The 24934-nt window shown below is 35.9% G+C and overlaps 1 protein-coding gene across 3 annotated transcripts; it reads left to right on the forward strand.

The window, feature by feature from the left end:
* Positions 1 to 1509: 1509 nt before the first annotated feature.
* LOC121878784 (translocation protein SEC63 homolog) lies at positions 1510 to 22026 on the forward strand. Of its 3 annotated transcripts, none has more exons than XM_042385195.1 (14): positions 1510 to 1644; positions 5747 to 5840; positions 6638 to 6752; positions 6976 to 7081; positions 7794 to 8017; positions 8235 to 8363; positions 8876 to 9063; positions 9829 to 10029; positions 11000 to 11166; positions 12944 to 13110; positions 13402 to 13564; positions 16980 to 17119; positions 18147 to 18344; positions 19284 to 22026. In XM_042385195.1, the coding sequence occupies exons 1-14, from the start codon at positions 1518 to 1520 to the stop codon at positions 19578 to 19580; spliced, it is 2316 nt and encodes a 771-aa protein (XP_042241129.1). In that variant the 5' UTR covers positions 1510 to 1517; the 3' UTR covers positions 19581 to 22026. The 3 variants fall into 3 exon arrangements, with proteins under 3 accessions (XP_042241129.1, XP_042241130.1, XP_042241131.1); XM_042385196.1 differs by having other exon boundaries at positions 13402 to 13546; positions 16977 to 17119; XM_042385197.1 differs by having other exon boundaries at positions 13402 to 13546.
* Positions 22027 to 24934: the final 2908 nt, after the last annotated feature.

Raw genomic sequence — 24934 nt, forward strand, 5'->3', positions numbered from 1 at the left:
TATAGAGCTAGGATAATATTGGCCTATTAAACATTTTTATATTACATTGCCGCAACTTGGAGATCCAGTCTACTCAGGATTAGTGCATATACTGGACAAATAAAGACCGCGCTCAAAACCTTAGTTGTTAAAGCTGAGGAATACATAATAGTACCAACAACAGAATGAAGGACCGTCACATTAAGTAGTTTTGACTCTTGAACTGCTGTTACTGTAGTGTTTCTCTTGATTTGCTTACCTACGTTTGACGCTTTATAAATGACACCTCAAAGCCGCATGATTAATTGTTATCCCTGCACTTGACCCGACTGACCTTTGATGTTATCTCATTTATGATAGCTTAAGTAAAATCTTGCGTAGAATAATCCTACTGTATAAAAGTTTCCCTGATCGTCCTGACAATATACTTCAGTACCACACAAAAGTTCATGCAATTACTGTTACTAGTGTATATTATCTGATTTCCAAATGTTAGAAAAATAAACAGTTTCTACTCTTCAGGACTAAAAAAAATGTACATATGTATATTTAATGTATTCTCTAAAAAGTTCCTATTTGGAGTGTCCATACTTTACAACCACGCGAGGAACTGACATTTGTATACTGTTCACATGCTACGTGTCAGCAGTCACAATTACCACTGATTTACTTCGTTAATTTGAAGTGCAGTGCACGAGGGAGTTATTATGATAGAATTGAATTGCATTTTTGTCAAGTTTAAAACGAAATTCCCTGATGAATGCGTTTTGTTCTTTGCAATGTAGAATTACATAGATAATTTAGTTATCGTTCGTCTAAATTGTTGAGCGTACATTATAGCTTCAGTATAGATAATAAAAATACGGAAAATTACATTGCTAAAATAATTAGATGTTTTTTTAAATTTGATGGATTGTATATATTATTTTTATTCATTTACAAACAGGATTCTAGAGTCTCATTTGATTTTCATCTCAGTAGCAGGAATGCCATCTCAGCGCACAAGTCGCTATATCTAGCGACTTTGATTCCTGTATGCGACTTTTTATCTTCCTTCGCGACTAGTGGATTTATTTTAAGAGACTGCTGTCACTAGTTATCGGATAGCTTATCAGGTTTACATATAAACCTGAAAATGAGATGTTTGTGAAACTTTGTGATTTACGGCAACATAGCCAATCTGAGAAGCATATCTAAACCTCGGGACCATTTCCAAGTCATTATCATTTAAAGATTAATTACCAGAAGAGTAACAAATATGAGGCCTCCGACTAGTGTAGCTGAAGGCCATTTGGGACTATTAATTGTAGAATATTGCTCATTTCACACTACCAACCACTTACCTGAAATTTAAAAAGTAAAATTTGTGATAGTAAAATTCTACATCACTTCTTGGGGTTAATTACCTACGCAAGATATTTAATTTCACTTAAGTAATTTTAAAACCATCAGTTAATATATACAGTAAAATTAAACAAAACTCTAGCGCCTCTTAGCCATTACGGGTTGGTACTTGTGTCAGTAGTGAGCTGGAATTCATGATGGCTGGAATGAAGTTTGAGTACGATGAATCTGGCTCAACATTTTTCTATTTCCTGACTAGTTTTCTGGGATTAGTTCTACTACCTTGTACATTTTACTTTTGGCCAGCAGCTACAAATGAAGGTAAGTTATTTTTATATCCGTATTAAGCCATAATTAACCTTGAAATACATGTGATTGTTTGTGTTCAGCTGTTGTCTAGTTATTTACTCCTAAATATATTCTTGAATGGGATGGATGTAACAATATAAGGTGAAGGAATTAACTAAGGAGGATTGTAAAGTTGAATAAAGGTATAGGAGATGTATGACAGGGTGCCTAGAGGTGGTAGTGTGAAGGCGAACTTTAGGTAGGGTGAATAACGGGACCTTCCCCGGTTAACCTGGCTACCAGCTGTTATAAGAGCAGTCTGACCCTCATCCCCGGCCTGTTACTCGTACCTCCAACTTACGTTTTTTTTCTACTTCTAAACTGCATCAACATAAAACATGAACCGTGTCTCAATACCGTCTACTTACTTCTTTTCCTCTTTTGTCTATCTCTTTCATCTTCCGACTTGTGTTTCCAAGTTTATTCATTATTTTATTCACCTCCTCTGCATGTATTCAAGTCCTAACATAACCTAATATAGATAACAAAATAAAACCTTGCAATCATAAAGTTAGATCAGGTTAGGTAAGTCAGGTTGGTTTATCGTAATTACAATATATCATTTATATAGCTTTGAGCAAATCTATGAGGCTTAGGTATGGGTGTATGTTAACTACAGTATATAAGTAATTTAGAGGTCTTTTTATAATAGTGCACTGTTCTATCTAACCTAACCAAATCAGGGGGCTCCGCCCTCCTGGACCCCCCTGATTAGGTTTGGTTGGTTTTTGGTGATTTTCTATGTGTTTTCTTACACATTTCTAATACCCAAAGAAAGAATGGTGTACTACTATAAATTGACCAATTTCGATATATCACATCGTAGGGTTGTTTGATTAAAATCATAGTTTAAACCAGTACTAAATTTGCAACAGTGCTGGACAACTCGTACTCGAGCAAATCGTACCCAGCAGAACATGTCAAGTCGTACCCAATTACAAGATAACTCGTACCCAATTTACGAGATAGTTCATATCCTTACATTAACCATATATATACCAAGAGAAATCCACCATATGCGGGAAGGAATTGAATACGATCAAAATTAGAATCCTCATATACGCTGATGAACTGGATATAGTAAGCAACAACATCCAAGAAGTAGATACGATGGCAACAACCTTTAAGGAAATAGCAAATTCAACATTACTTTGAGATAAATGTGGATAAGACCAAAACAATGATCATGGAAAGAAACCAAAGGCAAAACCCACAACGTGCCGGTATAAGTGAAATGAATATTTAAGAAATAGAGTCCTTTAAATACCTTGGATCACTTATGACATGAGAAAACAAGATTGAAGAAGAAATTATGTAAAACCAATGTAAATTATAGCCAGGATTGGAGCCGGTAATAGATGCAAGATCTGTACAGTATCAAGAACAACAAAGCAGAGAATTTACGACACAATAATACGTCCAGTTCTTACTTACGGTTGTTAATCATGGGATACACTTCCGCAAATTTGTGAGCCTCATTTCTGATGTCATCATTATCCATTTGGCAGCATTCTATCACTACTCTGAACCGATTGTGTACATTTTTATATACGTACAGCCATTCTAGTCTGCAGCCCGCATAATATAAACTGGAGAAGTGTTGTCATCAACATGCTGCTTTCGTTGTCTAATTCTGGTGACTTTGTATTCTGCAGTACTTCATAAAGCTTGTGCTTCCATCTCAAAAAAATCAAAGCGCGAGTTGTGTACGAGTTATCTTAGGTACGAGTTGGCGTGGGTACGAGTTAACATTTTTGAGTACGATTTATCTTGGGTATGAGTTGTCTTGGGTACGAGATGACCCTTATCCAATTTGCAACAGCGTTACACTTGAAATTTTGCTTTTGGGGATTTTGTTTAAGGAAGGTAGGGTACTTTTAGTTCACAGATCCATTGATAGAACTGTGATAATATATCTTTGAATTTGCATCTTGTGTAATTGTACAGACAAATATCATCATGTTGTTTCTTGGGATGGCTAGAAAAATTGTGCTCATCGTGTTTTCTCTTGCTTGAGGTTAGGTTAGAGTTTTTTGAGAAGTGTTTAATTCTTGGCATTTGCAAGAGACAGAATTGGAAAATTTATCCGTATGATTAGCCTTGGCCTTGAATTTACTTAAGTAGGTTATGGCTGTGGCCTCTGTGCCTTTAGTGCTTAGGTGTACAGTATTGACAAAAACTATCGTAAGCCACATTATAGGAGAAATGAATCACTCAACACCGTCAAATTTGTTGGAAATAGTAATGTAAACATAAGTTTTTAAAATATAATTCTCAATACAAAATGCTTCAGACATGTTAGCAAAGTTTGATTTATGGGCTATATATAGCATAAATAATTTATAACGACATAAATCACCCAAACTTAAATATACTGTAGCTTATTTTGGGGGTTAGGTTAGGTCAGGTCTAGTCAGGTTGAATTGGTTTGTGATCCTTTTGTAATAAATGATTTGCTACATAACCTCCCAGACTTGTGCTTTGTTGGTACAGCGTCTGCATGAGGCTCTGGATGAATAGTTGAAGGCTGAAGCTATTTTTATGGATCTAGATGGTGAATTCTCCAAGTTCACTACAGGGTATGTGGACACTGGGGTCATGACCAAATTTCTTCAAGTTGTCTCTCATGATAGCTGAAACTTGAAGGTTTCTCGAGAAACCTAACTTATCCTTACCTCAAGTAAGAGACATCGTAGTCACAGTTGCTACACCACCCGATCAACCGGGATCACTATCGTGTATAACCATACACGATAGTGATCCCGATTGATTCAGAGAAGACTACATACCTGAAGGCAGTCCCGGTGGATCGGGTTTCCTATCAGGATTGTTGGAACAATTCATTGGGAGGGGGTGTCAGCCCTATGTCAGTCCTGATGAACTTCAAAAAAAATTGCCCTCCAAATTTTGATATATTGAAATAGAATATATTCAAAACTGATAGAAAATGAGTTTATTAGAACAGGAACTCTTGTTTCCATATACATTAAAGTATTGTCAGTTACTGTATTTACAAGTGTTAAATAATCCTGGCTGATCATGAGCGTGCGGCCGTGCCTCAGCAAACAAAGCCCTTTTCTTTTTTCATAACTCAAGGGGTCAGATGCCTTGTCTTGTATAATTTTCCTTTCTCTTAAATGAGGCTAACCAGAGCACAGGACTGTTTAAAAGACAGCAGTGTGCTACATTCATAGCTATCCATATTTCCTGTGCTGTGTTGTGATAACTGACTCCCGGCATACCAACCACCAGCCACCCGAGTGTGGCCAACACCTGGTGAAATATTACCTTCCAAACAAACCTCACAAACACCAGAGAATGATAATTTCTATATCACATTGACATTGTTTTCTTTTCTTTTTTGTGTTTGGGGGAAATATTATTGGATTACTCAACACCTGGGTTGTGGCCACAGTAGGCCATCCAACCGATTTGGAAATGTTGGTAGCCCTGCTTGGAGGATCGGGAGCCTGACCCATCGCAGTGCCCGAAGCACATTCTTGAATAACTTCTCCGTACACGAGCTTGGGGTCCCAATGGATGGAGGCATGATGACTTTGAATGTGGCCCAATGTGACAAGCACAATTCCTCGAGCATGTGAGAGACAAGGTGATGAGTATTAGTTGTGACCCCATTGACCTCTATGTCCTTAGAGTTATCCTGGAGAAATGAGCTGTACAGATACATAAGATTAGCCACAGTGATAAGTAAAATACTGGTTATAGGTCTGCAGAGTCAAATTGAATGTTTACTAATACAAACACAACAGTGAAAATTAAACCAATAAACATCAGGGAATGAAGTGGCAACTCTCTCCTGGACCTCTATCTAAAAATATTTAGGTAAGGCTTGAGGAAAGGATTACCACATTACTCCCCATTGCTTTTTGATGAGATCTTTAGTGATACAGTACAGTATGTAATGGTAAGCCATGCAGCCTTTGTGAGGAAATTTTTGATAAGGCTCATGCTTCACAGGCACATTTTATAGTTAATTTTGTTGGCTGACATTTTTTTTCCACAACCAACTAATATTTAAACCTTAGATATTGATATAAATTTTTTTCATTTATAGAAGACCAGGAGAAAGACTGCTGTGAAGTATTCCAAAGAAAGCACTCCAGACTCAAGAAGCCCGAAAAATGGAAAGGACTACGCAAAAATACTCAGTAAGTCATGTGGTAGAGAAATTTAGCTACTGTATCTAGTTTATCTGTCTTTTAAACAATTTATTTTGAAAAAAAAAATTGTACCGTATTCTCATATCTATTAATTTATGTCCAGGGTATACAAACCCATTAGGAACACAAACTTAGTGTTTTGCATGTTTTGAGTTTGAGGAAAACCAGTGATTATTTCAGTGACTAAAGTTTGTTTTTGTAGTATTTTTGTTAATTTTTGGTCTTTGGGTCATCAGTGAGTGATTAATTACTAGTACATGTACAGTATAGTACAGTACACTTGTTTTCCATTATGACTACCTATTGTACTGTCCAACCTCTCCACACCATTGTTTTTATTCACTGGAACCCCCAGGAAGGCCTGAGAAGTTTTGTTTTAACTTGTTATAATAATTTTCTTACCATATTGCAGGGTGACTGTATTTGGGAGCAACTAGACTCTCCCTTTATTTACTGTCACTCATTCATTATTATTCTTACTGTTGTAACAGATGCCTTCTGCTGTGGTGCTCTCTTTTCACAGTAAAATCCCAAGATATCCATAGGGTGTTTTGTGGTAATTGGTCTCTCAAGTCACTTTTTCTGTCTGCTCAGCCAGGCTTTTCTACTTTAATCCTTCCTTTCTATTTATTTAAATTTAGTTACAGTTGGTATGATGTTGTGAGTTTCTGAATTTGTATCAATATGTTACATTCACAGCTGCAAATTTATAGATGTAAATTATGATAAGTAAATTTTCTTTAATGAAGTTTGTTAATAAAATGCATCTTTTCTCACTCCCACAGGCGTGGGTTAATCTTAGTGGGTTGGGCTGTGATGGCTATCCTCGTGTACAAGCTACAACAGTTTGATTATGAATATGCCAACTTTGACCCTTATGATATACTTGGGGTTGGCGTGGTGAGTCACTCATTGCCTTGTGGTTGGAAACATTAACATATAATATTTTTGTAGTACAGATATTTTTTTTTTTGCCAATTTTTATGGATACTGTATGTACAATCTTTTATGAAATTAATGCATGTTCTGGTGTACTGTATTAGGTGAATATTATAAAAAAAAATTGTGGTCATGGCAAGGTTGTATGGATGTGCAGTACAGTATATTGATTCATATTTCTTAGGGATCATCTGTTGCTGAGATCAAGAAAGCATACAGGAAGCAGTCTCTTGTATACCATCCTGATAAGCCTACAGGCGATGAACGCAAGTTTATGAGGTTAAATAAAGGTGAGGAACTTAGCAACTAAAATATATAAAGAATTTGGTAGTGGGATGTGTAGTAGTTATTGCATGCTATGGAAAAAATTAATAAATGATATACTGTAAATGATTTTGTTCATTCTTAAGCTTTCCCTTTGCAGATCCCCTTGTCTTTTAATATGAGTCAATGTATCAACATGTTTGGTGTCTTTCATTGCCTTGTTATAACACAAGGATAAAGTTTTTCTCTTTTGTATAATAGTAAATGAAGTAACATTGTTAAGCTTCCAGAAATAGGATACTGTACATGGTATTAAAATAACCTAGATTTTTAGGATTGGTTATTTTGGGACTGCCACCTTATTTTCCAAATAAAGTATATTCATTTTTTTTTTTTACTTGTTTATATATACATTGCACTTGTTGTCTCTATATCCAAAGAGCAGTTTCCTCCTGACAGTTGCATTCAAAGGTCATTTCTGGAGGTTACATTGATAGTAGTACTGTACTGGTATCTAACAAATGATGGAAGGTAGATTTTTGTATGAGGGGAATGTTCATTTAATTGTACTGTACTATACAGGTAAATGTAAAATTGGGCGGATCAGAGACTCGGTAGAAGTTTGAGTTCCTGTTGTATAGATATTACTCATAAACAAAATCCAAAGTTTACTTATTTTTTAATGTTGCTGAACCTTCCCCTTCTTATGATCAAGTAATAATCTTATCCATTATGTAGCATATCTGGCACTGACGGACGATGATGCCAGACGAAACTATGAGCGGTATGGTCACCCGGATGGTCCCGGGGCAATGCATTTTGGAATTGCTCTTCCTTCATGGATTGTTGAGAAGGAGAATTCCCTGTGGGTGCTGGGCCTATATGGGCTGGTGTTTATGATCGCTCTGCCCACAGTTGTTGCCATATGGTGGTACCGGTCTTCCAAGTTCTCCAATGATCAGGTATGTTATTTTTCATGTGCCTTGTACTGGGTATTTGCTTGAAGATTCTGTACCTGCAGACATACTGATTGTACAGTACTGTGTTCAGTTTAATTGATCTTTTAATATAAGATTTTGGTTTATTTGAATATATTTGTGACATATTCAAGTTTTGTTTGACCAGCATAAATATATTTTGATTTTGAATTACCTGAAGATTTTTATGACAAATTTCCAGGTTCTGCTTGACACAACACAACTGTATTATTACTTCTTCCATAAAACTCCACACATGGTGTTCAAGAGGGCGCTCATGGTTCTGGCAGCATCCTTGGAATTTGAGAAGGGACACAATCATGAGATTGTTGTAAGTTGAATGATTGAATGTTAAAGTAGGATGCTGTGCCTAAGTTCTTGTCACGATTTCTGCTGTGTAGCAATTTTCCTTCATTGTCAGAAGGAGTTTGAATTTGAATCATGATCACCGAGTTGTAGCAGTAACATTTCTGGTACAGTTTTGCGACACTGTTGAAACTAATCTTATTAGGTTGTGTGCAGTTAGTTGCCTAGTACATTTGTTTTTGTCAGTGGCTTAATACCTGTATGTTATTACATTTATTTTTTGTAGTGCTGCTTGAATATATTTTTCTTTTCTATTCTTTCAAGCTTCTCTCAAGTACTGTACTGTACAGTGTAACAAGGTGCCTGTAAACACACACACACTACCCGGTACTCATCTTTTACTTCCCATTCCCTCTTTATGTCTATAACACCTGAACAGACCCTGGTTTGCCTTCTGCCCAACACTTGACTTTCACATTTCCTTATTTATTTATTTTTTATTCTCTGTATCCTTTTTGATTATTTATTGATTTACAGGAACGTCCAACTGATAATGTAGAATTGCCACAGTTGATAAAACAGTTGCCAAACCTTGGAGAAAAGAACAAGGAACGTCCACTGTGTTTTGCATACTCCATGAAGGCGCGCTCCCTGCTACATGCACATCTTTCTCGTATGAAGCTTCCAGATAATACCCTGGACCAAGACCGGCTGTATATTGTCAAGTAAGTATCAGTTTTTTGTTGTTGTAATGGATAATGACAGCTCACTGGCTGGCTACGTGGTATATTCTGGTTTAACAGTACTTTACCCTTGTAGTTAGTCAAAGGAATCATACAATCTAACTCAGATAATTTTTATTAATTTTTTTTTTATAGGCAAATTGGATTTTTGGTTTCAATGGGCCAAAAATGTAATTATATCAGTGAAGAGAGAAACTGGCCATTTTTATATAGTTTTTCATGTTCTTGCAAGCTCTCTTGTACTATGGTATAGGGCTGCCAGATGTGAAGAACATATGCTCTTTTTCCTTACTTGTTAACATTCACTTTCAGATGCTTGAGGAATATTGTGTTGTGTAATACCTAAACCTGAAAATGAACTTTGTGTACTACTTGACTAGTTATGTTGATGACATACAATTAGAGTATTTATATGATATTAACCAGGTTATTTAGACTGAGCTCTGCATTTTATAGTAAGAAAGAAGTATCAATCTACACACATTAGCGACCACTAGGTAAAAAGGGTACAATGACTAACACAGATGACGGGCACAGCTTTTGATTAATATTATTATTATTTTTATTTTATTTTTTTAAAGTGGTGTCACAGCCAGTCAATGGGCAGTGACAACCATGGCTTTTGTGAAATTCAAAACCACTATAATCATGTACAATTTCTGTGACAACTGTAAATTAAGGGAGTAAATATGTGTTTGGAGGGAACCTTGTGTGTGGTTATAAATTAAAGGTGACTGTAATTTGCAGGTGCTGTCCCATACTGATTCAGGAGATGGTGACCTGTGTGTCTCAGCTGATAATGCTGGCACATGCTGGTCGTATTGCTCGCCTGCCTTCTCTGGACACCATTGAAGCATGTATGAAACTCTCCTCAAATATTGTGCAGGCTCTCTGGGACTCCAAGAATCCTCTGCTTCAGCTGCCTCATGTCACAGAAGAGTCCCTAAGGTGAAGTCTTGTATGTGTTTTTAACCCTTAAAAAAAGATAACAGGATAGTAGAATACAAGAGGTTATTTAACACCAAAGCATCTTTTGGTTGAATTCTACTTTTTTGTCTTAACTTAGAGTGTTTCACCATAATGTGATTTATTTCACTTGGTTATTTTTCATCATTTCACTTTTACCTGTATATTTTTCCATTTGACTCCTCTTATCTAGCTAGTGTATGACTGTATTTTGACTAATGCAACACTAATGATTTATTAGAATTTCCCTTGCATGACACCCAAACCAACTAATAGATTTCTTCAGTACAGTAAATGGTTCAGTTGTTAATGTATGGCATCTAAAATTGAAGGAATGGAGATGATTGGTGGATGGAATGTTTGGGAAAATATCACATGTTCCATCTCTTAAGAGAGGTAACACAACATTAGAAATATATAGGTAATATATTGTATTGAGAAATAATAAGTGATTTCAGCCACCCAGCTTTATAGAGGGGAAAAGTGAAGAAGATATAATTATCCTCATAATTCAGCTCTTGTAAAGTACTCCACCCTTGCATTACGGCTGTGCAGATATGTTTACCATACTGTTCTGTTTTGGCTCCAAATGTTGGGACTTAAAGTTTTCAATTGGGAAGTTGTTCACTCTTGTGGGAGCTCAAGTTTGATTGAGGGAAGGGTGCAAAGAGAGAACTCAGAATAAGGATAAAAAATTCATTGGAAATGTAGAATTAGAAAGGGAATACAGTAATTGGCATTGTAAATGATGGTGCACAGAAACAGAGGAGTTTGTTTTTGTTACAAGGAGTACACAGTGAGGTCATATATGAAGAATAGGGAAGGAGGCATACAGGAATTTGAGAAATACATCAACTTGTGTGTTTGATGGAAATATACGATGATGTATGTTCTTAGGAGTCAATGTACTGTGTTAGATAATTATCAGTTGATCATAATAATATCATTACAGGCATTTTGTGAGTAAACGTCGACCAGTGAAGACCATCGAGCAACTTCTATCTCTCTCTTCTACGGAGAGGCATCATGTTTTACGTTCTCTCTCAGAAGAAGAGTTCAACGATGTTATGATTGTGTGCAGGAAGATGCCAAAGATTGAAATGAATGTTAATTATGAAGGTGAGATTGCATGTTGGAATTACCATAGATATTATCTTCACTATTTTAAGGAGTTTTAGGCAAGTTTTCTAATATGTAGAATGCAGAAGAGATCATGAGTTATCAGTAGTCTATTCCTTGATTTTGACTTGGGTATGTGTCATAAGAATGTTCTAAAAGGTGAGAGGTGGCTGAAAAATGTAATGCCAGTGAGTTATAGCTAATTGTTGAGTTTTAAAACCAGTGAGAGTGACAGCAGTCTTTTAGTTTGTGATGACTGAAATACAGTATTCTAATTTAAAGTTTGTGTGATGTTTAACCAAGTTGCAAGGAGTTGGATGGAAGCATGCTAAATAGTGTTATAAAGGAATTGTTTTAAAAATTTGAGTTGTTTGCATGTAAAATCATACAGTAGTTTGAGAGAAGGTTGTTCATCAGTGAACTGAAGAGGATAGGAGCAAGAACAGAACTCTGAAGCATCCCTAACATTAATGGGAAAGTAACTTGATTATGTCTTAATGACTACTGTATATTGACACTGCAGCTTGATAGAAGTGTCAGATTAGATGGGAAAAAGGATTCTCCAAGTTAATGGAGAACAAAATCAGAATTGTGAGCAAAGTGCAGTGGAATGACTTAGCTGTAACCCACACAATATATCTCTTGAGACTAGTAATTAGTACTGTATATCTCATGGTGATGAAAATGTTACCTGTGTTCAATAGATTCCAAAACCTTAGAGGTACTAAAGTATAGGTTATGGATGTATAGTTAGATAAGGTACTGTACAGTAAAGGGATGTTCTTTCTTTGAATGTGTTGTACATCAGCAAATTTTTATCGGTTGTGCTATTCTGTGAAAATTTGAAAAGCATGCTAAGGGTATGGGCAACTTCTGGTGCTTATCTGTATTTGTATTCTTATGAATTTCCTCTGTGGTTATACAAGCTGCTTGTGTTGGTCTGCAGGCTACATACCCACTGTAACAAGGTTCATTGGGTACATTTTGAAGGAATTTCTGTAATACTTCTTATGATGTTTTCTGTTATTGCTGATGGGAGGTCAAGTAATGAGATAAGCAAAGTATTGCTAATAGTGATTATGGTAAGGTCATCTCACCTTATAAGTTTACTTACTCTCAATACTCTACTGCACTTATCATTTAATATGAAATCATATTTGTGTGAGGATTGTGAACCAATCTCTGATACAGTACATACTAGCATTATGTATTAAGTATTATTATTTTGGTGTCTGTTGAAGTGAGTAGATAAGGAATATCATCAAGTGTGCCCAACAATGTAAATGTTGATGTTTAACAATGCCAAAAATTTATTTCCTGTATGATTTCTTTGAGAGTTGTTTCACTGGCCTTAGTGATAATGCTTACTATTGTATGTGGTCTGGCATTATTGTATTGATAGACGAGGTGCACACATCTGATGTGACATCGGAACTTGTTACCTTGGGCTTTAGGTGGTAACTACTGTTTCTGAGACCCCCTTCCCTCTTTGCGGGGTTCAATTTTCAGTGAGAAGTTGTAATTTTTTTGTGAAATAAATCCAGCCACCATTTCCTGGATATTAACTCCACAGAGTTATGGGGTAATAAGTGATTTGTTTAGGATGTGTGAGGCCATAAAATTAAGTACAGATACCAGGTATTTCCAATATTCAGTGAAATGGGTTTGTTGCTGCCATAATGGTGAAATCTCTGCGGGTGATCAGGGGGTTTGCTTTGTATTTAAATTTTTGTTTAATTTGTGCAATTCTAATGATGAGATTTTTCTCTTCCTTCAGTCGTTGATGATGACGATAGTGGCGTTTTTACTGCTGGAGCAATAGTAACAGTAACAGTGAACCTGAGGCGACGCCCAATGGGAGAAGTGTATGAACATACTCTTCAGGAAACTGAGCAGCGGCTCGATGGTCAAGAGAAGGATGAAGAGTCTCTTGCCCTTTCTGTTGTAAGTATTCCATTTGCTCTTCTTATGCTTTGTTTCAACCATTCTCTTTAATTTCCTTTTGATCTTCCTGTGGTCCTATCTTCTTAACTATTCCTGTCTTTCACCTGATGCTCATATGGCCATCTCTCTAACAGTCACTTATACTGTAGTAATGTAGAAATAATTGAACCATCCTGATGAGGGACCCTCCTCTGAATTTGGTTCCTCTTATTATTCAGTGTTGTATGTATTATTGGGACAGCATTTCCTCTCATAATATACAGTATTTACTTTTGAACATTTGTTTAATAGGGAAAAAAATCAGGATGGAAGAAACCTCAACCTAAAAAGGGAGGAAAGTCCAAGGGAGGAAAGTCTCAACCACAGAAGAAAAAACAACATCAACAACCCACAGCAAAGAAAGAAGAAGAACATCAAGAGGAGAAGAAAGAGAAGAGTAAGAAAAATAAACTTGGTCTGTTTTTCCATTTTATTTTTCTGTTCTGGTTTAGGTCTTGAATATATAGCACTGAACATTATTTTAGGATTGGCTTTTTTGTTGTCTTGTGTTTTTGGCTTTCAGTGAGCTTTAGTAATGTAATGGTACTTGGATTGGTGTGGCTGTCCCCCCAAAAAATATTTCTTGTATGTGGTGTTGATTAAGGTTGCATTAATTCATATAACTTTGTGGCAGTTCAGATCAACTTATGAATGCCAAAGGATGTGGAGATAAAAAGAAGATGACTCAACACCCTGTGACAATTTTGCCTCGGAAGTGAGAGATTTGAGGTCGCAGTTTCCCCTTAAGATACAGGGGGTCTTCAGTATGTAGATCACATTATATTTGACAATGTTAGTTTAGCAGCACAGTACAGTAACAACCCTCTCGCTCCAGTCACCAAGGTGAGACATGTCTACTTAATGTATTCTGGGCCAATCCTAACTAAAATCATGGCTAGTGTAGACTTTTTAGTGAATTGGTAGAAATCTAGAGATTATCCAATTCAGGGTTTACAGTGGTTGGGATTCCATTGGGATACTAGAACTGATTTTGGTTTCATCTTTTAGCTAAGAAAATTTGGTCAGTTTCCTTAGGAAGGTGTCGTGTATGTGAGTGTGCAGTAGGAAAGATGGGTTTTACAGCCACTTTGGCGAGTTAGTCCTGGAGGCTTTGCCAATCATTAGTGGTCAGGAGGGGGAATCAGTCATAGGGAAAAGATTCAGGGATGTGGTTGTCCTGTTTCCTTGGAAGTTGAAACTTTCTTTCACTGATGGATTTTGAAAATACTTTAGTTTACACCACTCTGGTGTCTTGCTTGTATGGACAGATACTTCCAGACAATGGGGTTTCCATTTCTCAGATGGTATTAAAGATTGACTCCCATAGGTTGGGGCAACACCAGAATTTTGCATATGCTAGGGGGGGATGTAGAAGGTGAGTGCCTGTTTTCCTTTTCATGTGGAAAGTAAACTATTTATTGGGCTGGGTACTACTGTATGGCACATGGAGGTTCTTTCCCCTACTACATCTCTATAACTAGCTGGCTTGTGATTGGTGGGTTAGTTCAATCTGGTGTCAAATTGTCAATGAGGGTTTAAGACTGAAAACCCATTTTATAATAAAGCCTGTGAGGAGTGGCCAGGATCCCCATCTGCCTGTCTTGGGTGTTCTTAGTAACTGAGATGGAGTCTGTGTAGTGGAAAGTATGACCTGTGTGGCATCATGGCTTGTTATCTATAGTGCCATGAGGGAGAACTCTGACATTATCTCTTGTTTTTAAGATGATGGTTGTCATGGGGGAGATGAGTGCTCTTTGGATTATCTCCAGTTGGTTATGGCTTAATGCTGTACAGTATTAGGAAAACACTAAGCTTAGGCATGTTTATTCGTAGGTCATTTCTCACTTGCTCTGTTATAAAATGGATTTATGGATTTTCAGTAGTAAGTTTATAAAGTTTATATTTGTGCCTATGTTTTCATATCTTCATATCTTAACCCCTCTGAGATGAATAAAATTATCCTTACATGCGCTGAAGACGTGCCTAATCTTGAAATAATATTTAAGTCCTCTATGTTTTAGTTAAGTAGAAATTCTAACTTTCTTAGTGACATCTTAGTGGTTGTCTTAGAATACTTCCAGGTAGAATTATAGGTACTAGATGCACTGTGACTCCCTGTTCATAACTTTTTCAGTTCTGAGCATGTAGATCAGTTATGTCCTGTCTACTCTACATCTAAATTTGTTGCAGTCAATTGGTCTGGTTACCATTGTGCATAAATTCCTCCTTATATATTTGACTTTTTTAAAATAGCAGTTAAATGAGGTTATAGAACAAAAAAGGCAAGAGGATGCTCACCTCTTGAGGGCTCTCTGTGTGAATGGTTAGAAGGATGCCAGGGGCTGGATGCACTAATGTATTTAAGTCACTTAACCCTCCACTAGCACACTTAAATCATCGGTCTTAACTAAGACCACATGCACAATGCAAGTTAAATGTGCTAGAGTCTGGGATCTTGGAACTTAAGTTAACACCTCTGTGTGTCTTAAGAAAGCAAACAGGTTTTGCGTTCACTAGGGCAATGCTGCTTTTTTCGTAGCGTGCGATCTTATATAAATTTTGGAAAGGTGTTTTAAATGCAATCTACAAAAAACTCGTGATTGATCTATATAGGGTGCAACAGAAGTATACTCCTCAAATTAGATTAAATTGAAGGTGTTCCACCGATGTTCAGCAACAATGAAGGTATAAGATGGTTCCCATCAGAGAAGGTTGTTGTTGGCAGTGTGACGGCTGTGTTGTGACTGACGAATCATTGTTAGCTTGTGACCACCAAAACAAAACAGCTTTGGTGTACAAAAAAAAACAGATGCAACTAAAGGATTCCTTTACCATAAACCTTAACTATAACCAAACCCACAATCAGTACTTGCACAACAAATTAGAAAAAATATAATAAAAGAACCGACACCAATACAAATATTAAAATTGCCACTCCAAGCATACAAACCATTGTCATTATTGTACAATATATGGTACTTCTATTGTAGCAGATGATCCTTGAAATGGAGGACGATGGGAGCTGCTTACAATGACAATATGTACTATCGTGGACAAAAGTTCGCTCCCTGTAGTGAAACTGAGACAATGGAATGAGTCTCCGAACTGACTTGCCCTGATTGTTATCTGGTGCGGGTGTGCTGTGCGGGTCGATACTGCTTCAGTATATTCACACTTCTGTTTAGTTACACTCATAATATTTAGTATGCACTTAAACATTCATGGAGACCCCAACATTGATTCTGTCTCATATCTCCAATTTCTCTTCAATTGGTGGAGTTCTAATGACCATTCCTTTTCTCCTTTACTTGCTTTAGAGGTCATAATAATACTCTGTGGAAGCACTAAATACAAAAACCTGAGTGCGTGGCAGAGCAGTGATAGCAATATCAAACAGGTGGGAACTGTTGCCCCACGTAACCTCCCCTAAGCCAGAACTCATCTGACTTACAGGGTTCTTACTGTTCATGCCTGTACAGTACATCCTCATCAGAACAAGATCCCCAGATCTCTGTCTTCAACTTATTCTTGCTTGCTTCTTACTTTACCTCTAAATGAGAAGGCTGGGCAATGTTTAATTGTGGTGTAGTTGTAGATTCACTTTCATTGTATTGCATCAGTTGTATTATTCTGTACAATGTTTGCCTTGTGGTAGTGTTTATTTGTGATATGGATGTTGTGTATTTGCTGTCGTTCAGTTGCATTATTTGCAGTGCACAGTTTATATTTGAACTTTACTATTTTGGCATGAATATACAAGTATGTCCTTGACAGATGAATTGAGAGATAACTGCTGAAGCTTATGGACGTGTGTGATTATTTACCAGCAGCAGGTTCACAGCAGCAGGGACAGCGAGCAGAGGTTATTGAAGAGAAAGCTGATCAAGACACAGATGAGGATGATTCAGCTTCCCATTCTGATGAATCGCTTGCTGAAGAAGCAGACACTGAATCCCATAGAGATGATAAGGTAATAATGTTTAGAATGCTCCCAATTTTAATGCAGGATGGCATATAGGTTTGCACATTTTCATTTGTCATGCCTAAATTTTTTAATGACATTATATAAAAATTTTCAGCTTGAAGTACAGTACTGTACATTCATCTTCATCTACCCTTCTCCCTCTCTCCATTGACTTTGCTATTAAATACTCTTCTATAATTTTCTCACTTTGATTGTCTCAATACCACTGAACTCATACCTCCTGATTGTGATTTTAATAATTGAAAACCCTGGTAATATTCAGAAAACCCCAGAAGGGCTTTCAATGTGAACCGATGTCCCACGGGCTGATGGTCAAGAGGACTGGCAACTTAGTCATTGAGCAAAACCTTTAACTTATTTTTTTTTAAGTTGTCCCACCAAAATTTTCTGAAATTTTATTCCAGAAATTAAATATAATTTGAGAGGTTTGTAGATGTGGGACAGTTTCTAAGAGCAAAGATATGAGGTGTTGTATCATGAAGTGACAAAGAGAGTTATATATTATAATTTTTTGTCCTTTGGAAAATCTTTTGATGTTAGGATAACAAAAATCAGCATGAGGGAATAAGATAAAATAAAGGCAGTCAGCATTATTGATGGGAATGTGTAGGTACGAGGTATGTAACGGCAATGTGCTGTAAGGGAAGTGTATATCACAACCTGGAGACTTTTGTTATGGTCACCCCCTTCAGTGATGTTCCTTGTTAGAATGAGGATATCAGAAAAATAGATAGACTTTGGTGTTGCATTAGACATTTCTTTTTTGGAGTGAGACTTTGATCACAAGGCCAGGCTCAGTTGGAAGGGTGATAGTGTATGGTGTGGTGGTCACTGTCAAGGCTTGGACTAATAGCTACTAAGCATCTATACTTGGAGGATGCCCTTACATTTTGTCTTATAGCAGGGTAAGGGCTGCAGAAAACAGACAAATATCTTTACTTAGGAATTTAGAATGTGCATTAGTTCCTGTAGTTATTATTAACATTTTATTAAAACCATATTCATTTGGCAGCATGCAAACACTGCTGATGATGATGCAGAATGGGAAAGGTTCCAGAAGGGTCTGACTAAGAGGGAGAAAGCTCTTGAAGGTAAATCCAAGATGTCACACACGGTACACTGCCCGTATTTCCCTGATGATAAGCAAGAGTATTGGTGGACATATGTTTGTGACCGCAAGAAGCACATGCTCAGTACTGCTCCTTACCAGGTGAGAACTGTTCAGCTCAGTAAATGTGTGTATAGCAGTTTTAAAGTTGCTGTATTTTTCTCTTTTGAAAATCAAATGGTCAATAATAGGAATGATATTTTAAATCATAGTAATGTACTCATCTCACCTGCACTCTAAGAATGTGGCTTTGTACTAATCTAGAGTAGGCAGCAATGTTTACTCCAGAACAGGTGTTGTTGCAGTACAAGTTATCCATTGTTCATGTTGAAGTACTGTACAGTATCATTATATCAACTTGCTCAATTTTTTTATGTATACAGTACATGCCATTACTTTTATCCTCTTAACAGTGTAAGGAGTAATTTACTTATCTTTATATACAGTACTACTAAGCTTGGAACAAGAATCTTTTACCACTTTACAGTGCATGCCTTCTACCAGTGAGTTTTACTTTGATGATTTGAATATATTTATTAGATTATGCATAGTACTGTACTGTACTCTGTGTTCTATTTAGGTTCTTCTATGTACAGGCCTTCTCTTTTGTGTGTGTGGGGGGGTGGTATAGAGAGGTTATTATTATTTGTTAAGTATTAGCATCTGATTTCTGTGTTTTTAATTTCTATCAACTTTCAGATCGAGAAATATTGTAACATACATACATACATAGAACTAATATCCTATAAAATTAGGATATGTATGAATGCAGAGGAAGTACTGTGTAGTATAATGAAATGTGAATCAATAGTGATGTGGTGAGGTAGAGAGAGAGTCTGCATCTGTTATTCTGGTGGATATTTATACCAGTTGGTAATTGACTATTCAGAAATTTTCATTGTCTTCATTATGGGAAAATAGTGATTTTTTTTTATTTTAGTTGTGCTGTACTGTAATGATTGTTTTGTTTTTCTAATGGTGTTCTTTCTTATTCTACCGGAAGATTAATATTTTACGATGTTGTGTGTGTTCTTTTTATAGATAACAAACCTGGTGGATCATGAGGAAGTTCAGCTTAAGTTCACAGCACCACAGAAGCCAGGTATCTACAGCTACCAAGTGTGTTTGCGTTCTGATTCATATTTAGGTTTGGATCAGAATCAAGACATTAAACTAGATGTGAAAGAAGCACGGGAGATCCCCACAGAACACCCGCAGTGGCTAGAATGTACGAGTGATGAGGATGATGATGATGACAATGAGATAGGGAAAGATGATGGTGAGGACTCTGAGTACACCACAGATGAGGAAGTCACCGACGAAAGCGATGAAGAATGATGTGAAGACTAAAGTTGAGTACCATACTGTACACTATAGATCTGTGGTCTGTTGGAAGCTCAAGGCCAAGTAATTTCATCCAGTTTTACTTTTATTTTCATTCTTTGATCTGTTACATGTCAATATTTTGTGTTAACTAAATAATCCGCAGCTTCAACTCACTGGATCCAAGTATGGTGAATATAAAAGGAAGTTGTACTGGTTTTACAAAATACACCAAAATATACCAACGATGCAATGCATCGTTGAGGCTTGTGACTTTAACGATTCCTCTGTGAGCCTACAGAAAGGCTCATCTTCTCATAGAAGATTTAAATCCAAAGCTTATATCTCTAGTTCTATTTTTGAACAGTCCTTCATATGTTCTCTAGAAAGGTGCAGCATTTTCATATAATGTTGGAAGTTTAAACTAGATGTATGTGGAACCCGGACTTATTTTTTTTTTGTAGTGTGAGTGGAAGTATTGCCAAGATCTGCCTCCACAACAGTGTGTCTCTCTACCTACGAAGGTGGCTGTTTTATGGATCCAATACTGACAGCACAGAGTGAAAATTTTCATTGGTAATCTCTCTCTTTCTCACAGTAGTAAGACTTTCATTGACATATTGGGTCAGTAATGGATATTAGACCATGAAGAATTTGTAATACTGTATATTTATACACATTTTCACTTCATTCTGAACTTGATATTGCTAGCTCTTTGGTGGATTTTTTAACAACCTTATGATATTCATCAATTTAGAGATCTTTCATTCTGTAGAGGTTGTAGGAATCTGTAATTTGACAATTTTGAAGTGGTTAAGTTAAAAATATTTAGTGGTGTATGTATAGTACAGCATGGATGAAGGCACATCTTGTGTCACATTTCATTAAGGTGCATTTTGCTGTTTTATTTATATTTTGTATTCAGCATTGTAGTCATTCCGTATCTTGATAATGACAAGGCCCTTGAAGGGAAACTCTTTTATATAAAATAGTCTTACTTGAGATTATCATACATTTTGTATTTAGGATTATCATACATTTTGTATTTAATTCAGTCATGGGGCAAAATAATAACATGTTATTGGTTGGTTCTACAACCTTGCAAAGCAGGAACACGGGACTGCTCACTGGGGCACCTCAGTTGATCACAGCTGTCAACTTGTTTAGTTAACAAGATTTTGTGGACATACATGTGGGGCCTTCTGCGATGACGTCATCTTGTTTACAAATGGGTGCAGTTGGCAGGTTCTCTTACATTATGTTGATGAACAGAGCTTAAAGCAAACTTGAATTTAAAGCTAGCCACTTGCAGTAGGTGCATCATTGAACACTGCTATAAACTTGGGGTTAAAGGTGAACAAGAATTGTGGAATTCCAAAATTGAAAAGATGAACACAGATGGACTGATACTTAAAAGAAAAAAAATTGAAATGATCACTGACAAAGATACTGTACAGTATATGTCCAAAACACTTCTTAACAGGTTCAGTAATGTGCAATTTCATGTTTTGTCTCCAAATTTAATTACAGACTTAAATAGAGTATGATATGCTTTGTCATGCCTTGTTAAATTAGTAAGGATATATAGTTTAGGTGTGCTTAACTTTTATTTTCTTCAACATATCTTTTAAAAAATCAGGGAATGTTCTTGATATTCAAGTCTCCACTTGTGTATCTCATTATGATCGATTGTTTTTATTTATAGCGTTAAAAAAATTCTAAGTTCTCGTGCAAAATTAGTCTTGTTTGCAAATACTGTATTACACGAGAACAAAGTTGAGTAAAATACCTACGACTATTAAAGATTCTCATAAAATCCCATATTCAGTCAGGATCTTGTGGGGGGGGGGGGGTTGTACTCCGGTACTGTATGTGATAGGAGTGGTTCACGTAAATGAAGAGACCTGCTTTGATAACCCAACCGAGGTGGTTTATGGTGGTTGTAGCAGCTTTAATAATATCAGTTGTCATAAGTGTAAAACAATAATGGTTATCACAAGGTTCATTTTAATAGGTTTTGACTGTAACAACTTCACAGCAAATGACTGAGTGGTATTTGGCGCACTTAACCCCTTCATTGTTAAATAAAATAATCGTAGATAGATAAATACACGATAAAAAAAAAGTTCTCTGTCTAGATTTATGGGGAATAATGTAAAAAATAAATAAAATATTAACATGCATTCAAAGCTCCTATATAATGTTCAAATGTCCTGTGTCTTTGGTAACACAACCTGTGGTGCTTGAGGCAACTGGGTGCTGGTGTCATCTTTTTGCACGCTTAGTGTTTTTATTGTTCATGCATAACATTTGCAGTTGTTTTTATCTACACTGTGGCACTAGTTACACCAATTTTGATATTACTTATACTGTACTCACAAAACCACTATATATCCATGCAGGTTACTGGTCGTGTGTGTAAGGCGGTTATGTGATCTTGTATTTTTTTATTTTCATACATCTACAGTACAGTACACCGATATATACATAATCATTTTTTTTCATGTGCTGTACAATATTTACACACCTTGTACTAGAACTTGTATTCACCACCATGCTCTCAACACCAAGAGTGAAAAGAGATTCTTAGTATCAGTATCCAAGACAATACCAACTGCTTCCTGGGTCTGGATTGCAAATTAGTATTTATTTATTTTATTTATTTTTACATATATTTCCAAGTCCCTACAAATGGATGGGGAATTTTAATTATTGCTCTGTATGCAATAGTTAAGGGAAGGACATATCACACTCGGCTTTGGAGCTTGTACCAGTAAGTGGCAATCACAATGTTGGGGTTTAGAATTGATCTTAAGTACAGAATTAATTTATATTGAAGGGAGGTGGGTTTGTGCCTCACTTTTTCAATCCCCAGTTGATGAATTCATATAAAATGGACAAAAATAGCTATTATAACCATTTTGTACAGGCTGAGACATGTCTTAGGAGCTGTAACATGCAGTTATTCTAATGGACATTGTTAATTGAAAGATCAGCAGTTTTTCTGTCCTGTGCTTTTGGAAATTGGTTTGGCAGTAATTAATTTTATCAGAAGTGCAAAACCCTGTTCATTAGGCAATTTGACATGTTAGACTGCCAGCCAGTTTAAGAGTTCTGCCTACTGCACGGATAAGTGAATATATTCCTTGACGTCATCGTTATATGAACACGGAAAGCCTCATAGGATATACAATCGCCCAAATTTGTGATGTCACAATTTCCTGAAATTTTCACTCAGAAAGTGGTGTCTGGCGACTACCAGGCTCGCTTTAGTTTATATACAGTATATATATATATATATATATATATATATATATATATATATATATATATATATATATATATATATATATATATATATATATATATATATATATATATATATATATATATATATATATATATATATATATATATATATATATATATATATATATATATATATATATATATATTATATATTTATTTATTTATAAGTGGAACACAGTTTTATGAAATACAGAGAGTAGTAAAAAATTAATTAATAAATGCTAAAGCAATTTTTCATAATGTAAGAAAAAAATCATATATCCTGTATAGTACCCGTAGTTAAAATATTAGTTCAGTACTGTACCGGTATACAGCGAGTTCTGCTATAACGCGTGTTTTGACAACGCGAATTGGCTCTAACACGATTTATGAATAGAGGAACGATATTTGTATAACGCGAACGCTTGTTTGCTGTAACGCGATTTTTGCTAACTATTCCTCCAATTTTGTGGTATTAACTGTGAATATGGTAAAGAAGAATATCTCCAAGAAGCGTTCTGGTGATCGCATTCCTGGTGATGATCGTAAAAGAAAGGCTATAACCCTTGAAGAGAAGCTCGATGTTATCAACCTCAAAATCACCCTTCTCCCCCATCAGGTTATATTCATATTTTTTCAAGGTAAAGTGTTACATTTACTGTATGATTTCATTATTAGATATGAATGTAACATTTATTTAGACTGTGCTATCCTTTGTGTTAGGCTAACTACAAAATTTTTTTCGATTTCGAGTAGTAATCTGCACCTAACCCTATTCTCTCCATAAGCCCTGTTATTTCTATTACGCGAATTTCTATAACACGATGTTTTACAAGAACACAACTATCGCGTTATAGCAGAACTGACTGTACAGTGCAGGTATTTTGAAACAAAATAATATGACATACAAGAGTATTGCTCAGGGACATTCAGGAATAATTTACAGAGAAAGAACGAACATCAAAATGAGTAGGTATACATTGTATTAAGCTGAAATTAGTATGAAATAAAACTATGAATTGAAATATTATTCATACTCTTCATGCACTCATAAAAAAAGTTTGGAATTTTAGATAGCACCAAATAATGAAATATAAAATATTAGGTACAGTAATTTTGTTTAACGGTCATTCGTTCTTTGGGAAAAATTTAAATTTTACTAGGCCTGTAAATTGCCGACTTCTATGAACGCTTATTCAATCAACCTGTAATAATTATTAAAGAGCAACGAACACCTTTCATATTGTTCTAGAAATAAAACCACTTAAACAAGGAAATGAGCCTTATGTAGATTCTTCTACACCTAGAAAAGTTATTGGCTTGTGGTGTATCATCATGGGCTGGCTGTCCTTTTTTTCTGCACACATTTCTTCGTCTTTACTACCCGTCTTGAAGTCTTTAACCTGCAGAAATATAAGGGAATGCCAGAAAAAGGTTAGGCAGTGAGAAATTCAGCTCAGGATTTCGTTAATATACAATACTGTACCATTTTACTACGACTCGACTCCCGTCGCGTTGCCAGATACTGCTATTTGAACGAATCATTCTGAAAACAGTGACATCGCTTCTTTGGCCGATTGTACTAATGACTGTATGTAAAGGGAAATATTTTTGAAGTCTAGCAGTTACAGTTTAAGAATGGCCTAAATTTATGAGTGTAGAGAATCCTATTACTCTTAGACCACAGTAGAAAGGATAGAGATTATATATTTTTTACAATGCTGTATATTATTACGGTTACAGTACAGTACAGTATAAGATTTCTTTCATATCAGCGAAATATGCTGTAATTGAGGGCTTTAATGTTTAGTATACAGTACAGGTCTATGTTTATTTCAAGAAGTACTGGTAGTTTTCTATGTTATTCTTGTATTTTCAGGCAGCCACATTATCCTTTTTATTTTCCTGATCGGATAATCAAGAAATTTGGCTTTGATCTTGTCATTGAAAGAAAACAAAAAATTCATACAGTTTAGTCAAGAAGTTTGATTTATAGAAGTATGTAGTGTTGTTTATTTTTATATGAAGGGATCAATAGATGACCAAGTTTGGAAAGCTTTGTGACTTGTGCGATGGTGGCA

The sequence above is a fragment of the Homarus americanus genome, unplaced genomic scaffold (genome assembly GCF_018991925.1).
Source record: "Homarus americanus isolate GMGI-L3 unplaced genomic scaffold, GMGI_Hamer_2.0 scaffold40995, whole genome shotgun sequence".
NCBI classification, from domain to species: Eukaryota; Metazoa; Arthropoda; class Malacostraca; order Decapoda; family Nephropidae; genus Homarus; species Homarus americanus.